Raw genomic sequence first — 18085 nt, forward strand, 5'->3', positions numbered from 1 at the left:
CACTGACAAAACATTATTCAAGCATGTGCAGAAATTAAAGCACTTTTTCAGGTGTAGTCACTGTGTCCTTCTACACAATGTCTCATCTTGTGATGGTTGATGAGAAGGAAAGAGATGTTAGGAAAGAAAACAGCGTTAAATAAGACCTTCCTAGACAACACTGGCTTTGTTTTCTGGAGTCTGGTTTAGAAGTGTGTGGACATAGGTACAGCATCTGATTTTTAGAAGATGCGTCAAAATCTGGTAAGAATGAAACCACCTTATTCAACTGCATGAACTTGCCTGTATTTATTCCTGACGGTCCTGTTGTAAATGAGAGGCCATGTGGTGCGTGCTCTGCAGAACGCGGAGCATGTTTCACCAGAAGAACGTGCAACGTTCATCCATTTTCTCTTCAGACTTTAATTACTGAAGTTTAATTATTTGATGTAACATAAGGATGCAGATAGCTTAGGTGTTCAGCCAACTAAAATAGATCGTGGTACGTAACAGGTTGAGCATACTGTCTGTAGTTTTGATGAAGGACAACTTTTTCCATCAAAAGCAAGGTCAAAATGAAGCACTCTCTTTTCTGAAGAGTCTAGATTAGGGCCAGAGTCCTGCAGTAAGAATAGATACAGCCTAAAATTTAACTAGAAGAGTTGTTCCAGTGAAGTCCCTTTGCTGAAGAAACCCTATTTTTAGGACTGTCATTTTTAGAGGAAGAATTATGGAAAGTTCTGTAGCTTTTCATCTGTCAGTATATGGCAAAATAGCACAAGGAAGTATTTGCAAGCATTTCCTTTGAGGTGGCTGATCAGATTTCTGTTTTATGTCCTTTGCCCTGCCTATTGCGTTACTGTAAATTATCAACTTGGACAAGATGAATTTCAGTAGAAAACTTAATGTGTTAGTTGTCATTCTGAAAACTTAATGTGTTAATTGTCATTCCGAGTGAATTTCTGGAATAAATAGCGCTTTTTTCCCCCTTGTTTTCAATTTGCAGGAGGTCCTAGGTTATAAGGTAGATTACCATGTCTCTCTGTATATTGTGGCTGTCTTAGAATACATCTCGGCTGACATTTTGAAGCTGGCTGGAAACTATGTTTTCAATATACGACACTTTGAGATCTCCCAGCAGGACATTAAAGTATCAATGTGTGCTGATAAGGTAAGGAGTTGGGATTAAAATGGTCTCTTGGATAGATACAAAAGTAAATACTAGAGGTGATGGTTGGTTTGTTTGATTTTTAAGATCTACCCAAAGCAGGGTAGGAGGGAGAGACTGGTCTTATTCAAACGCAGAAGCTTCTCTCCTTATTCGTGCCAGACCCGTCACAAGAAAAGCTTAGCTTGAAGTTAAGACTGTGAAGTTTTGGAACAGTACTAGTACTTACAAAACAATGTAAGGACAGAAAAGGATGTTGTCCTTTATTTCGCAGCTGTGTTACTGTCTTCCTGACGTGGCTTTGTCATGGCAGCACTTTCCTTTTTTATAATACAGAAGAGACCTTTAGTTTTCATCCTCATAAAAATGAGAAACATTTTTGTGTAATTTTATCAGGAGGGTTTTGTCAAAGGCTTACGCAAGATGCCTTGTTTTCAGAGTTGGTTCTGCATGAATTGTAACTTGTTTTCTAGGTCGTACTAACTTATAAAGGGGAAAATGGCTTTGGCAACTGATGCAGCCTTCTGCTGCCAAAGTTTGAATATTACTCCCTTGTGAAAGTGATCACAGAAAGTATTGTATTAAAAACTCGGAGGATTTCTCTGAACACACTGAAATAGCTGAGCTTGAGCCAAGTGTAAAAATCAGACTTACGTGTAATTTTTAAAATTTCTTTGCTAGGTTCTGATGGATATGTTTGATCAGGATGACATTGGTTTGGTTTCTCTCTGTGAAGACGAGCCCTCTTCTTCTGGGGAACTCAACTACTATGACCTAGTGAGAAACGAAATTGCAGAAGAAAGGCAGTATCTGCGGGAGTTGAATCTGATAATCAAAGTATTTCGGGAAGCTTTCCTGTCAAACAGAAAATTGTTCACACCTAATGTAAGTCCTTTAATAGGTTATTGATGTGTAACGCTGGTTGCTCCATTAGCAGCCATAATGTATCAATATTCCATTCACTGCTTTGGAGGTGAAATTAAATGTGATTAATTGTATGTCAGTGCGTAATGAGTGTTGACTGTATGTGAAAGAAAACAGAGGAATTGCCGCTAATGATATGAAGAGTGCTGCTCTCGGAGTGAAGCTTAATGAACACGATTCCCTGTTGGATGCCAGCAGTAGCTGGAGTCCTTTGCTCGTGCAGGTAACGGTTACACTTCTGCTGAATACAAAAATGAACAGTTGTCTACCTGCACGTACTGTGAATGCTTGAATTGACATTTGAACTCTACCCCGGGACACGCCTATCTGCAGAAACTACAAGTAGAGCAGCCCGTGCGTGGCTCTGGATTCTCAAGCATGTGACTGACTGTGAGGGGAATCTCTATTTGATAAACAGTTGAAATATTTGATTGAAATTGCACGTGAGGCAAATTCTGTTTGCAGGATGCTGGAGTCTGAAAAAGGAAGCACAGCTCTTGTAAGAGAAGAGTAGTAATGAGAGCTTAGCGAAGCATTCCTGTGGGAGGGAGGAAGGAGAAGGGGACCAGGCCAGCTGGACCTGAACTGGGGTTGGTGGGTGATACCAGCAGGTTATCACAGAATCCCAGCATGTTCAGGGTTGGAAGGGACCTCTGTGGGTCACCCAGTCCAACCCCCTGCCCAAGCAGGGTCACCCAGAGCAGGCTGCACAGGACCTTGTCCAGGCGGGTCTTGAATATCTCCAGAGCAGGAGACTCCACAACCTCCCTGGGCAGCCTGTTCCAGTGCTCTGTCACCCTCAGAGGGAAGAAGTTCTTCCTCAAAAAGAGAGGCAGCAGGAGACATTCGCATTACAGCTGGGTGTGGAGGTTCCTCGGGAGCCGATAGGATGTCGGAGGATTGTGCAGATGTGGGGACAGAATTCAGACAAAGACGATGGGAGGAGAATGGAGCAGTATTTGGAGCTGAGGAATGTTCTTGTGTTATGTGGGAATGGGCATGAGAAGTTTTGAAATTGCTCGTTCCCATGAAGGGATTGCCGTGGTCTTGGCACTGGCAGGAGGTCAAGCAAGCTCTGCGGTGTTCGGTTGGGGCAGGGAAGGCTTCCAGGAAGGGTGTTTCAGAGGGGTCAGAAGAAGAATGCAGGTCACTGGAAGGGGCTGCCTCGTTGGGTGTGTTTGCGGTGTGCAGATTTGAAAAATCTCAAAGTCGAGTTTGGAAAAGGAAGCTGTCAATTCCTCCTCAGTACCCAGGTAGTGTTCTGCTAAAGTAGCTGAGTAGCTGCTTTAGTTTTAGTTAGAGAATCTGAGCTTGGAGCTGCTTTAAATTGCCTCCTTCCTGTTGTGTTCCGAGAGAAGAATCAGCGGGGAGAGACCAGCAGCGGTGAGTTGGGGCCGAAAAGGCCGGGCGTCTCTGGCCAAAGCACTGAACAGCCCGCACCAGGGCCGCTGCGGCTCCGGCCTGGGAGGGACGCGGTGCTTGCTTTCGCTGGGCTGAGAGTTGTGCGAGGCTGGATGTGCCCAGGCAGGCCCGCAAGACTGGGGAGACCACGTAATTTAACTTTCTTCCTAGCTGCTTGTTGGCTCCTCGCCATTTACCTCTTGGTGCAGACTTCACGGAAAAATGCTCCGATATTTACATAAGCAAAATAAATTATTTGAAACAATACTAAGACAAGTTTTATGTTTGCAGGATATCGACGTGATATTTAGCAACATTTCAGATATTCATGAGCTGACAGTGAAGCTTTTAGGATTGATTGAGGATACTGTTGAAATGACTGATGAAAGTAGCCCTCATCCTCTGGCTGGCAGCTGCTTCGAGGATCTTGCAGAGGTATGGTGTTTTGTTGTTTTTGGTTTTTTTTAAGTCACTGCCTGTTTTATTTTCTGAGTAAACTTTCGCTTGTGACTCTGATATCTCTGATAAATTTGCAATTTTAAAATGTCCTTTTAATAAGCTCTGAACAGAGATCCTCCCTACCCATTCTTCAGTAGGTAAGCTCAAGTAGGTTTTCTACCCATTACAGCAATGATATAAAGCAGGTAAGCACAAAACTGTAATCTTATTTTGGAGTGAGAATTAATTGCTGCAATCCTGTAAGGATGTGGATTTGAAAAGTGACTGCCTGGGATCTGAAGAATCCGAAGTCGGTTTACTGAAAGAAAGTGATGCTTCGATTTATGTAGGCACTGACTACCCAAAAATCATAGCAGTTGGACATAGATCTGCAGGATGAGTGACTTGCATTGCTGTGGACAGTGAGCTAACCCAAATTGTGTTCTGAATTCAGGCAAATGCGTTGTTACCCATCTGGAAAGGGAAATGTCTCTACAAAGCAATGACTTTGGGAAGGAATGAAGTATCAAAACAGACGTGCAAGTGAACTGGAGCTTACTGTCCAGTATTGCAGCAAAAGTGCTATTGATACCCACTGACCTGTAAAATAAAAGTGGGAATAAGGGAAGGCACTGCACGTGAATTTGGTGTGGCTCGTGTTGGAACATTATTGACAATTACTTTGTCAGGTTGGGTTTTTTGTTAATGGGCATTGAAATGCTGGCAGGGCTGCAGAAGAGAGTCACAAAACTAGTTTTTGAGAAAGTGCTTTACAGAGAGCTAGAGCTCAGTTTTGTCAAAATAGGACAGGTGTATGTGTACCTTCACGACCTGAAAGCAGAGTACAAAACGACTCTGGAATTCAGCAGAGAGGCGCACAGCAAAAAAGCCCTATCTGAAAGGCAGCGGGACAGTTCAGCTTAGAAAGACACCACACCTTTTTAACTGCCAGGGGAGCGAACTCTTGGAACAAGTTACCAAGGTAGGTGTGGAGTTTTTGCTGTCTTTGGCCGTGTTTAAATGGAGTCTGCCTTTTCCTGAGAGGGGTATTGAGCCCCGTTTTTTGAACTAAAGTGTAAGAGTAATCATGTGAACCACATCGACTGTATCAGAGAGGAGGTCAAAAGAGGTGTTCTAGCCTGGGAGAGAGAAAATATCTTGGATAAACAGCATGGTGAATGTCAAGTTTATGATTTTTATCTTACCGTGTTTCGAAAGAAAATGGCAACCAATAAAACTTCCATTTCACTTTTACGTATGTTCAGTTTTTAAAATCTGAGGACTGCATCAACACACCAGTACCACTTGGAGAATGGTAACATTTTTGTGGGCGTGAAGAATACGGGTCCCTCAGTCCATGTGCCACTCACTTATGAATATACCATAAAGATAAAGCTTTCCTGGCATTACTTCAATAAACCACTCGTGACGTATCAGTCGGGAAGTCCACTTGACTAGGTCTTAGTGCTGAAGATGTTAAAGCATAATTGCTTACATAATGATAAGGAGAAGCATTTGAACAATGAATTAATAAATTAAGGAGCTATTACATTAAAATTGAAAGAAGACTTTAAATTTGAAATAGTATAGCACTGTCCTGGAAAACGTATGTATCTCCGTTTATTGCAAAAACTACTCTTGGGCATCCTCTGCTTTAAGGGAAACAAATCCCTTTCAAGGAGTAAAAATTTCACCTGATTTTCATTAACTGAAAAATAGGAAATGAAGAACAGATTATTCTTCAAACCTTTTTATGCAGGTACTAAGTTCGAATGTAATTGTTCAGTTAGCATGGAGCAAGACCTACTTAATAACTAGGCTGCTCGTTTGATCGTCTCCGGGTTGAGATCAGCTTTCTGTGAGCATTTGCAAAAGGGATCGTTGAAGAGAGATCTGAAAGTGAAGTGTTTGTTTGCTCTGCCTATCTTACTGCCAGGCTTGTTCACTCAGTGTTTCCATTATAAAGGTCCTTCAACTTATTTAGAAGGATAATTAAAAACAAACAACCTTTGCAAGCTGGAATCTTCCTGCTTTGTGTGTTTTTCTGCATCAGTGCTTTGGAAGGTTTAGACATAAATATTGTCGTGTTTTCAAGATTAAGGAAGCATGGGGAAAATAAAATATTTTTTCCTGGTGTGGAGGAGATGGAAAAACTTGGTGCCTGACACATGTGAGTGGGAGATGGAGATTTGTTAACATGCTGGTAAAAAATTTTACTTGGTGGTAACTTTTACAGTTGTAACTACTACGGTGTGTTTTAACGATCGGCTGAGATGATCTCTTTGGCAATGTTCAGCTGGCGGGGGAGAGCCTCAGAACCGAGGGCAGAGGGTCTCTCTGCCAACTTTGGAGTGGTCTTCAGAAGGCAGCTGATGAAGCAGGGTTGTTATCGGTAGATGGTAAATTTGTTACGCGGGTATTTGCGTTTACGTGGGAGACGTTTTAGGTATCCACAAAGCAAAAAAGGTGGAAACCAGTGCACTGCAGCAAAAAGGGGCTGAAAGGTGCCAGCGCCAATCCAGAACTGTGTGCTGCATTCAGATAACTTACACAGGCATCAAGTTAACGTCTCCCTATTTCAGTAACTTTTGCAACATTGCAAGTGTAACCCACCCCCTCTTTTTTTTTTTTTATTAGCCTCTGGGGGGAGATAGCTAATGCAGTTTGTTTCAGCCTTGTGTTCAAAATGGACGGTGTAAAAGAAGACCCTCATATTGTATGCTTGCGGGTGGTGGGCAGGCGTGGAGTAAACCAAAAAACCCATCAGGCTGTAAACTGGATTCAGATCCTGCTTAGGAACACCAGCCTGTTCAGTGAGAGAGTGTCTAATCATTCCTCTTCAGCTGCTGCTGCTGGAGTGCCAGCCTTCCCCCCCCTCATCCTCCCTCCCTGATACAGTCTAATGCGAATGGACAGCGGTGATTAGACCTTGAGAGTGATGATTACAGTTCGGATGTGGAAAAAGAGTGCGTTCTGTGCCCCTCCTCCCCACAAAGAGTTTAATTGCAGCTGCCCTGTGAGTAGGGTAGGCAATCCCCTGGACCCTCTGCAAATGGAGGGCTTGAGGCTCTACCTGAATGTTCTAATGAGGCTTTGTGGTGGTTGGTCCTCCCCAGTTACCCAGCCCGTATTCTGACAAGCACTCTAAGGTGGAGAGAGGTATGTGTGTGCTCTGGGCACGGTGCCATCGGCACCGGATAACCCTGTGATTCAGGGGTGATTCAGCCCAGTGAGTCTGCAGAGACTCGGGAGCAGCTGGACAGGCTACAGAGCGGGTGATCCGTGAGCAGTCGTAAATTATTCCTGCAGAGATTCATGTCCAGTCAGGTTTTCATCCTGTCCTGCTGTAGCTGGTATTACAGAATCACAGCCAGATACCCCATCCAGAGTCATCATTTTTAGAATCGTAGAATCTTAGAATGGTTTGGGTTGGAAGGGACCTTGAAGCTCATCTGGTTCCAACCCCCCTACCGTGAGCAGGGCCATCTTCCACCAGCCCAGGGTGCTCAGAGCTCCATCCAACCTGGCCTTGAGCACTGCCAGGGAGGGCGCAGCCACAGCTTCTCTGGGCAACCTGGGCCAGGGTTTTACCACCCTCATGGGGAAGAATTTCTTCAGAATATCTCATCTAAATCTGCCCTCTTTGAGTTTAGAGCCGATCCCCCTTGTCCTGTCACTGCACACCCTTGTGAAAAGCCCCTCTCCATCCTTCCTGTCAGCCCCTTCACGCACTGGCAGCTGCTCTAAGGTCACCCCGGAGCCTTCTCTTCTCCAGGCTGAACAGCCCCAACTCCCTCAGCCTGTCCTCGTAGCAGAGGTGCTCCAGCTCTTGGATCATCTCCATGGCCTCCTCTGGCCCTGCTCCAACACATCCATGTCCTTCCTATGCTGGGGGCTCCAGAGCTGGACGCAGGACTCCAGCACCTGAAACCCTTGGTGTCTGGAGGACTTTCCCCAGAGACTCTCCCACACCAGCTGCACTGTCCCAGAATGTGGTGCTTTCCCAGTTTTCCACCGTGGCCAGAGAAGCGTGGAGAAGCCCAGCACTTAGGACTGGCCGCTCCTGGGAGCTGTACGCTGAAATGGTGGTGGTACAACAATGCCTCCTTGTGACAGTCTCCACCGTTCATCTCTACCTGCGCTTCTTTCCGAAGTGTCATTCGTTACTGACAGAGAGGAGGTAAATTGCCCTTCTGTGTGAAGTGTGGGTGGGCTGGAAGCAGGAACTGCTCTCGGTTCCCACCGCTTCAGCAAAACAAAGTTTGTGTTGGTGAGACGTTACGGCGAGATTGAGGAAAGCCGAGAACATGTTGCGTGTAAAATTTGGAAGTGAAAAAGATTTGTGGTTTACTGAATATTTGTTTTGCAAAATCGATCTCTACTTGAAAAGTTCCACTTGTGTGTCAGCTTATTGGAGGAATTAATTGTGCCAGCTGGAACAGAGATATCTTGCATCCTTCATGTACGCGTGTAATTTTGTCTTTTCATTTAGGAGCAAGCCTTTGATCCGTATGAAACCTTGTCGCAGGATATTCTCTCTCCACAATTTCATGAGCATTTCAATAACTTAATGGCAAAACCTGCTGTCGCTCTCCACTTTCAGGTGAGTGCAAATGAGAACTACTGAGTTGTTTTAGTTCTCCTATTTCAAAGGCTTGAATTTTGTCAGTAATTCTGTAGTTCCTGCTGAGGAAGTAAACCTCTAGGTTCTGACCTTGCTTCAGTGGAAGACGTTTGGACTCTGCCTCTTGCTGTGAAAACTGGGCATAGCTCTGTCTTTTGTAGTTGTTTTTGGCCTCATGTCAGACTCTCTTGCTTGGGAATAGAGGGTGACTTCTCGTACCTGCCACTTCTAGTCCTGTTTTGCTTTTGAATGCCGAACACAGGCACCCAGGCACAATATTTTCCTTTTCTTCCATCCATATCCCAGGCCCCCTTGCTTGGCGTTGAGGCTGGGACTGGCAGTGTTGCTTGAATCATTTCTTTAATAGGACCGTCCAGCAACATCATTGGTGCTTTTTTTTTTTATTTTTTATTACTTCCTTCCACCGACGTGGCAGATCTGTTCAAGACTGCTGTTCAGAAGACTGCGCTTGTGTTCAGAAATGCACTGAGGGAAGCTGCTGAGCGTGTGTTTGGTCAGTGGTGCTCCCAGCTTGTCCTGGCTTCGGCTGGGATGGAGTTAATTTTCTTTCTGGTAGCTGATGTGCTGCTGTGTTGATAACACACTGATGTTTTTAGTTGTTGCTGGGCAGTCAAGGACTTTGCAGCTTCTCACGCTGGCCTGGCCTGCCCGGTGCGTGGGGAGCTGGGAGGGGACACAGCCAGGACAGCTGACCCAAACTGGCCACAGGGATGTTCCATACCGTATGGCGTCACGCTCGGTGCATAGCTTGGGGGTGGCCAAGGGGCAGCGGTTGCTGCTCGAGGACCGGCTGGGTATCGGTCATCGAGTGGCGAGCAATTGCATTGTGCATCACCTGTTTTATATTATTTATTATCATCATCATCTCTACTTTCCTATTAAACTGTCTTTACCTCAGCCCCCGAGTTTTACTTTATTTTCATCCTCCCCATCCCGCTGGGAGGGGGGAGAAGTGAGTGGGCGGCGGCGTGGTCCTGGGTGCCGGCTGGGGTGAGACCACGACCCAGCTAAACCCGTTACAGCAGTGCCCAGTTTGTGCGGTTCGCTGGGGCCCTCAGAACGCTGAGGTTCCGCTGAGCCGTTCCTTCAGGGTGAGCGTTGCCTCTTCGGCTCCAAGCACGTGGTAAGCTGGGTCAGCTCGTGCTTAAATGCTACCTGGTGAACGGAGTAAGGGCCTCGACCTGCAAATTTAAAGCCCGAAGCCCTGTTCCAGGTTAAATTGGCAATCGAGTCATTTGGCAGTGAGTCTGGCCGCCCACCTCACTCCTCACCATAGAAAGGTTTGGGCTTCCCTAGGGATGTTCCTTCACACTTCTTCTCCAAGCTGGGGAGTGAAGGCGGAGGTCCAAGCTCTGGGCTACGGACGTCTGTGAGCTGTCTCTGGCAACTGCGGAGAGCTGCAGCCAGAAGTCGTAAGCAGGGGGGGAGAGGTCATTTCCAAAAAGGAGACTGGGTAATTCGGTTTCAGCTCAGCAGTTACCTTGACAGGGAAGATGGCAGGGAGTTCACTGTGTTTTGGAAAACCGCTGCTCATCTTACAACCTGAATGACTGTTGGTTAACTGCTGGGAATGGGAGAAGACTTGTGACTCAGACCAAGTCATCAATCTGTGACTCTCTGTTTCTGAAGGAGAGAAGGTACTAATATTAATTTCTTTGGTACTTGATGAGACCACTGTATTTCTGTGGTATACATGTGGATGTAAATTGAAGCACAGGGTACATAATTGGGAGGAGAGGACGTTAGAGGGAAGTTGGTGACGAGCTTATTAGATTGTATGGGAGTCCTGGCTGGTCTTTAACATTCCAGTGTTTTCATTAAATTCTGCAGCAGACTGTGGCCCAGGGTAAAACGTGTTATTCTGGAAATAGGCATGAGCTTTTTTCAAAATATATTCAAGCATTTTCTGCGTTCTGGGATGTGGCTCTTGGCTGGGGAATAAGGCGTGCAGCTTAGCCATAGGCAGCGTCTGATTTTTAGGTGTTGTCACCTTGAACTAACGCTGTTAATTGAGCTCTGCAGACAGTGCCGAAGTACAAAGGTGCTCGGCATTGCGACGAGAGCACCTCTGCGTGAGTGAAAGGGTGCTCATAAACTGACTCGTGGGTGACTTGGTCCTCCACCTTCTTACACGTGACTTGCTGCTTCTGGCAGAAGCATGGAGCGTCCAACGGGAGGTAGATTTTATGGCAGCAGAGCGTGCCAGCGTTTGTGGCGGGGCTTAGGGGCGTTGTCAGGGCTGAGAGTTCGCTGCTGAGCGTGCAGCAGAATCCACCCGAAGCTGTGCCTGGACAGAGGGTGTTCACGCGTGCCGTTTGCTCCATGGCGAGGCGTTTCTGTGTCTCGGAATCTTACAGAGAGTCTCATTAGACAGAACATTTTTGCAGACTTTACTGTCTTCCTTACTACTAGATGTAAGCGTAGAGTAACGTAAATTGGAAGGGACACCCTGGGTGTGTCTGGCACAACCGTCTGCCTCAGAGCAGAGCTCACTTTAGCGCCTTGTCCAGTCCCGTTTTGAGTGTTTCGGTGTAAATAATCCTGTTTATTTTTCCGTTTCAGTCTACTGCTGAAGGGTTTAAGGAAGCTGTCCGATACGTCCTCCCGCGGCTCATGCTTATCCCAGTCTATCACTGTTTGCACTACTTCGAGTTACTACAGGTAAATGAAGCCACGCTCTTGTTTCCTGCTAAAAACATTTCTTAATGTGGAGAATCTGAGCTTTTAAATAGGCGATTAGGTTTTACTTACTGCTTCTGAAAACTGAAAGATGCGGAAACGTTAATTTGACACCGGTTAGGATATGTCTGATAAGTAAAATCACGTTAAAAAAAAATCAAAGCATCTGTTGCTCTGATACGAACATTTCAAGTAACTATTTTTTATTAAACCTTTATTGAACTGGAGTTCTAACACAGTTAAAATTTAATGCGCAAATCTGATTTCTTCATTCCTTGAGTTCTGAATTTTTTGTCCGTTCAGAAAAAGCTAAGCATAATTCAGATCAGTATTCTCCATCTCAAGTCAGACTCCACTTGCAGTTCAGCTGATCTGATTTTGGGCGCTGGGGAGGCGCTTCCTTTCAGCAGAGTCAGAATAATCCATTCTGAATGTTCAACCATTTGTCCTAAGAGAAATGCAGCAAAAAATAACCATTTTTCATAGCATACCACGCTTCCACATTGAGGAGGACTGAAAATAAGTATTGTTATTTTCTTATTTTCTATCTTGTAAGAAATGACATTGATGAAATGTCAGGCTTTATGGAATTCTGATTCGGATGATAAAAAGTTATCCCTGTAGGACATATTTCAGGGGTCTTACCAGACAAGTTGTTTAGGTTGGCATCTAGTCTGTATTTATAAGCAATTCTGCCTATGGAGGCATTACTTATTTTAGAACAGCCTCTATTTGTCTGACCACAGATCACTTGCACATATTTTATTCTGGTGTACACTAGCAAGGTGGTTCACATCAGTGGATATTTCCCTGGGGTAGAACAGCTAAAAGCCAAAAAGTAACTAAGCGTGTATCTTTTTGCTTACAAGCAAATGTTTTTGCTGTGAGTTATGAGAAGAGAAGCCAGCAGTCAGCAGAAATTTAACATCTGAGATCTATAATCATCATTCTTGAATAAGAAAAAGTAGTGTTGCTGTAGAAAATGCAGTATCTTGAAAAATACTTAATCAGAGATTTTTTTGAGTAGCTGAAGATAATGTAAAAAAAAGTTTCTGTTTGCCCCATTGTGTTGGGAGAGTTTATAATGCTTGTAAGGGTAAGTGAATTATTAACTAACTGGGATATACTTAAATAGGTGAAATATCCTGTGGCTATAGCTGACATTTTGAAACAGCAACAGAAATGACACTTTTAAATGCTCAGTGTGAAAAGTGACACCAGCAGTGTTGTGCAGGTGGTCGATGGTTGAAGCAAGAAGGGGAAACTTTGCAACACAGAACTTATGTATAATACAATATAAAATTTTCTCAAAAGAATCTCCAGCTAAAAAATAGAAATAGGTTGAAGACAAGGGCTGTAGTTAATATCTGGCACGTATTTATTTTTTTTTTTTTTTCAAGTTCAGTCTTGTTTTCATTGCTTGCTGTGATTTTTTGCATATCCTGATTCAGATAAGTAAAAATAAGGTTGATTTATTTTGACCCATTGTCGCAAATGAGTGGTTAGGTCACTTAAATGTAATATCCTATGGCTGTGATTGCAATAGTAAATTCTTTCTAATCCCTTTGTAAATGCTAAGTTAAGCAGTGATTGATAGTTGCTACATTCCTGTGATTCTCTTTCTGTTGTTAAACTGTGAACACACCCTGAGCTGCCGCGAAGCATATTCCTTAGGCATGAAGCATATTCCTTAGGCATGAAGCATATTCCTTAGGCATGAACCGCTGTGGTCTGAGGCCGGTCTGGATCCAGCCGCACCCAGGCTCTGCTCCGAGAAGGAGTTCAGAAAGCAGAGGGGCTCCAGGCCGAACCTGGGGGCTCGACGGGAGGGTCTCCCTCCCCTTACACTTTGCTTCCACTGTGCAAATCATTGTGTGCTCAAAACCCCCTTTGATTTTTGTGTTCCATTCATTTAATAAGTAATAGAGTGAGCCTTGCCAACGAACTCTGTAAAATCACATTTTCTAAATTTTCAGTAAAATCTTTTCTTGCAAACTCTTTGAGTGATCATTTAAGCAAAGTAACCGCTCATTCATGACACCCATGAAGCGCACATCTCCCGTGTATGGATTACCAGTAGTTCGTAGAAAGGTTTAAATCCAAGTGGCCTCAATAAATTTAAAATCTTTATGCATTTCTATTGGTAGTTAGTTTAGAAAACAGTTAACAAAGCTTAAAAAAAACCCCAAAACCAAAGAACCCAAAATAACGCGAGCGGTCGGTGAGCTTTTCTCTAGATTACTGCACTGTCTCTGTTGGGAACAGAAACTTGACATTGCCATAATTTTAATATCTGCCTGCAGAAAGCTTGTGTTTCTGTAAGGACATCTTCCAAAAGCAAACAAGCTGACCCCAGAACGAAGGCTGGCAGCAGAAGCACGGCAGGGTTCTGCCAGCCTGGCTCCGAAGCGGGCACCGATAGCATCGTAGATGACGTCTCACTTGCAAAATAATGTGACTTCCCTTTCCCTAAGGGTCAGCTGGAACTTCTTAAAACGTTCTTCTTTCGCATTTAAAAGATGGAATTGGCTTAGTGACCTGTGTGATGCTGAAAGTCAGGCTAATTAAGGACCCGTTGTGTCTTAAAGCTGGGAAGTGGAGTGCAGCGGTGTGAAATTAATGAAATCCTACGCCGCAGCTTTGGGAGAAGATAAACATTGAACTGATTTTACAAGCGTTGGTCTGCTTTTGGGGGAAACATTAACGTGTATGCCTTAGTGAGCAGAGTTTGGTGTATTTTTCAAATTTAAGATTAAATGCTTTGCATGCAAACTTGGTCGTTTTTTTCTGCAGCGCCAGGAAAGGGTGGTTACTATTTCTGTTTCGAACCATGGCACAGAGGAGATAATTTGTTTCTGACAGCCTGTCTTAAATCTGTAACGCTGCGAGAGCGCTCTGTCTCTTGGGGCTCGGAGTCTGCTGGTAACTCCAGTTAATATCGCTGGGTCAGGTTATCCGTGCACGTTCTTAGCATGGCCTCCTGTCTTTGAAGGCTGAGGTCTGGCAGGCAGTGCAGAAACGTTCGGTTCTTTCTTTCGTTTGTTTTGTAACTTGGACAACACAGCAGGGTGCTGCGCGAAGTATGATCTGACATGATACCTGGTTTTAGTTAGGGATTTTTAGTAGTGAAGGTGATGAAATATGACTTTTATTCGCAATATACAAGATTTCAGAATAGAATTGGAATTCAGCTGCAGAGGCCGACACTTGGCTGTCTTGAGTCTTTCTAACCTTGTGAGCGTAGAGATCTTAAATACCGCTCTAGTGAATAGTGATAAATACGGAATCTATTGTGGTGATCACTTCAGTTGCAAGTTTAAAACTTGAATTTTATGTTGTACTTTGAAAACATCCTAAATTTGTAGCAGTGCAGTGTTTTTAGGGATAGAGAAAGTATTTATGCAACAATATCAATATGTTACAGACTGTTGGTACTGCTTCCCTGTTACTGTAGTATTTGTCTCTAGGAAACTTGCTTGAAAAAGACCTAACAAAAAGCAACAGAATACTCAAAATATTTGCTTGGCTTCGGTGGGGAGAGAAGCTAAGACTGAGACTGTTGCTCCTAAAGAAAGTTACCACAGAACCCTCCTGAATTGGGAGGTAAATAAAACAACGAAGGATTGACAGAAGCGCCGGCCTCCATGTTGGCTCTTCTGCAAAACAGCACAACTAAAATGAATGAAATTGAAGTGTGAACAGCTCAACGATAATTTCGGGCTGCAGAGCTTCTCTCCTTGGTGCAACAGGCTGTCCCTGCAGCCTCTGTGGCAGGCTCTGCACCCAGAGACAGAATCACAGAATCACAGAATAGTAGGGGTTGGAAGGGACCTCTGTGGGTCATCTAGTCCAACCCTCCTGCTGAAGCAGGGTCACCTACAGCAGGCTGCACAGGACCTTGTCCAGGCGGGTCTGGAATATCTCCAGACACGAGGGTTGGGTGGCGTGTGCGGGACCCCCGCGTCGGGTTGGTTTGGTTTGTCTGCTTCTTGTTAGCAGCCGTGTGGAGGTCACCGGGAGTCAGGGGACGGGCCCCGACGGCACCTTAGCATTGATGGCTTGTTCAGGTATGGACAGAAAATGAACCTGTGGCAGGGTGTTACGGAATGACTGATGGTAGCAAAGGTTGAAGGAAGTCACATGAAAGAAATAAAACTGTCTCATAGGAAAAGATCATGCTAGGGATCAAAAGTTGCTGGAGCTTGCAAACAGGGAGCCCAAATATACCACGATTGTGACACCTTTGATTGTCAGAGTGTTCAGGTTTAAAACACTGTGCTTGACACTTCCAAGCGTGAACACCTTAATGCTGGCAGTGTAGAGGAGAGCTTGGTGTTTCGCTGGAATTTCGAGCTCCAGGTAGGTTTTCATAAGTCTGTCTGTTGACACCAGTGTTGCAGGAAATATTCTTCATTGAGTGCAGTGCGAAGAACCCAAGGGCCATATAATCCATGTGAATCCTGAGCTAGGTGCCAGTTAGGTACGGCATTAAAATCCCAACAGTGCACAGAGGTCTGCGCAAGTCCACGTTCAAGTCCAAGAAGGCTCTCCTTAGAGTGTGTCCTTCCTTCTCACGTGACTTGCAGGCAGATGATGATCCATAATTCTTGCATGTGACTCGCTACGTTGTTATCAAGCAACCCAAGCCATGAAATTCTGCCTTTTCATCTTTTCCACTGTTAGCTAATCATCGGCAGCCATTGACTGACAGAGAAACCCCAGTCAGTGTTTATCATCGCTGGTTTTTAAATGGGTGTGGCATAAGCAGGCCCCTCTTTTCCCTTTTCTAAAGATTTACATGTTTTCTCCGTCTAGCAAGCATCTGCCGTTTAATCGGAAAGATGCTTGTGAAGAACTGGCGTTTGGAAAAGCAGATGTTAGTCCAGTGACTGCAGAGAATGGGATGTGCTGCGCGTAATCTCCCGCATCTTCAGGCATCTCCGCGTTAAGGTGTAGAAATGGATTCGATTACTTCCAACTGTGTGTGCATATATATGGTTTTTTTTTTCCTTCTTTAATACAAAACAGGCAAAACATGCCAGCGTGTCTGCTAACTGCCAACAGTAGCTCCCTTTGGAAAGGGTATGCAAGAATTTCTGCTCCGGACATGTGAGGAGAGTATTTTACCAGACTCGGTAGCTTTTCCCACCTTCAGGATTTTGCATTTGTCGTCTTTTCACACCGTTTTTATGTTCTTTGCATTTCTGTGGCTGATAGTAAGGACAAGAAGGAATTCCACAGAGGTAGACATCTGATTTTTCCCTTCCCTGTACTGTTCCTCAGCTCGTAAACTTCCCAGGAACGTTTGGCCATGAAACTTTCATTTCTCTAATATGCCAGATGGAGGTTGTTTGGGCATGTGAAAAATAAAAATTTTAGTAGTTTAAATTACATGAAGAGAGTGGACCAGTCTGGTCAAATCCTGTTCTCTCAATTACTTTTAGAGGAAGCTACATATCCTTGCTGAGGGAACGTAGTGGGGAAAGGAAAAGAAGGCTTCTGCCATGCTGAGTGATTGTAAGTAAGATTTCTCTTAAGAAGTAAAATAGAGTTTATCCAAAACTGCGTGGCATATTGTCCGTTTTCTTGAATTTTCTTTAAAAAACATCATATGATTTTGAACATGAAAGGGGTTAGGAAGTAAAATCTCTCTTATTTATATGGGTAATATTTTAGGAGTGATGGCTTTAAAGAACAAAAAAGAGGAACTCTGTGAGTAGGCTTTGGTCAAAGCAGGTTGCTGTCAAGTGGATGGAGAGGATACGAAAGCCTGTTGAATTTCCTAATTCAAGAAGTTTCCGCTTAGTGGTGGAGTTGGATCTAGTCTTTGTAAAGAAACACATGGATTCTCACTGTCTTTAGATTTTGCTGTTAGTAGCAAATCTTGAATGTCAGACTATTTTTTTTTTAGTATGTTAGTTTACACCGTGCAGAACTGACATTTCTTGTTCAAATAGATGAGTTTGCTGAAGGTGGCAGAATTTAGAATGGTAAGAAGCAAAGCGAATCGTGGTCACTCTGGCTTTTAAATTTGCACTGGAATGTTGAGATTGACTCATTGAAGGAATGTTACACGTAGTTACGTAAAACAGCATTTGATTCTCAGCTATTTCAAGCCTCCAAACTGTTTAATAAAATCAGTTGTGAAACAGGACGTTGTTGAAATGATAACGGGAAAAACAGTGTCTGACAATTAGCAGTGGCTCTCGGTAAAAGGGTAAAGGGTTATCTTTCTGAACTCCCTCCTGCGCTCTCCTGCTGCGTAGCTGCTGGCTTTTCCTGAATATCTGACAAATGGGTTTTACTCACGTGCACAGCTGGTTTGGAGTGTGCTCCTAGTAGCAACTCCCAGATTGACTTGAAGGCGCTGATTCACCGAGTACTGTAGGTAACGCTGCCTAAGAACGTTCATCAGTCTTCCTACCCATCTATAAATCAGACAAATCTGAAAGAAAAATGTTTTTTATGTCACAGCAGTTGCAGGAATGCAGCGAAGACGAAGAGGACCGGGAGTGCTTAAAGCAAGCCATTACCGCCCTTCTGAACCTGCAGTGCAGCATGGAGCGCATTTACAGCAAGCACTCCCCGAGACGCCGGCCTGGGTAATCGTCCGCAGAGCCCCCCTCGTTTCCCAGAGCTGGCAGAGAAGCAGATAAATGATGTGGAAGGAGTTGTAATATTTCTTGTTAGATAATGTGTGTGTTTCCTTTTCAAGGCACGGCTTTATGCCAGTTTTCGTTGTAAACTGAGTAGCAGCCCAAAATCTTCACGGTCCACTTCCATGAACAATGTCAATATTTTACTCTTTCCCTAGCCAAAGCAGTGCATGTGGTTTATTTGGAACAGTGCAC

General features: G+C 44.3%; 1 protein-coding gene across 1 annotated transcript in view; it reads left to right on the forward strand.

The window, feature by feature from the left end:
* Positions 1-18085, forward strand: part of SOS2 (SOS Ras/Rho guanine nucleotide exchange factor 2) — a 58512-nt gene that overhangs the window by 18050 nt on the left and 22377 nt on the right. Inside the window, exons 4-9 of the mRNA XM_075427252.1 lie at positions 986-1150; positions 1829-2032; positions 3764-3907; positions 8403-8513; positions 11118-11216; positions 17709-17836. Of these exons, the coding sequence (XP_075283367.1) occupies positions 986-1150; positions 1829-2032; positions 3764-3907; positions 8403-8513; positions 11118-11216; positions 17709-17836 (851 nt within the window). The remainder of the gene's footprint in view (positions 1-985; positions 1151-1828; positions 2033-3763; positions 3908-8402; positions 8514-11117; positions 11217-17708; positions 17837-18085) is intronic.

The sequence above is a fragment of the Opisthocomus hoazin genome, chromosome 7 (assembly GCF_030867145.1).
Source record: "Opisthocomus hoazin isolate bOpiHoa1 chromosome 7, bOpiHoa1.hap1, whole genome shotgun sequence".
In the NCBI taxonomy this organism is placed as follows: domain Eukaryota; kingdom Metazoa; phylum Chordata; class Aves; order Opisthocomiformes; family Opisthocomidae; genus Opisthocomus; species Opisthocomus hoazin.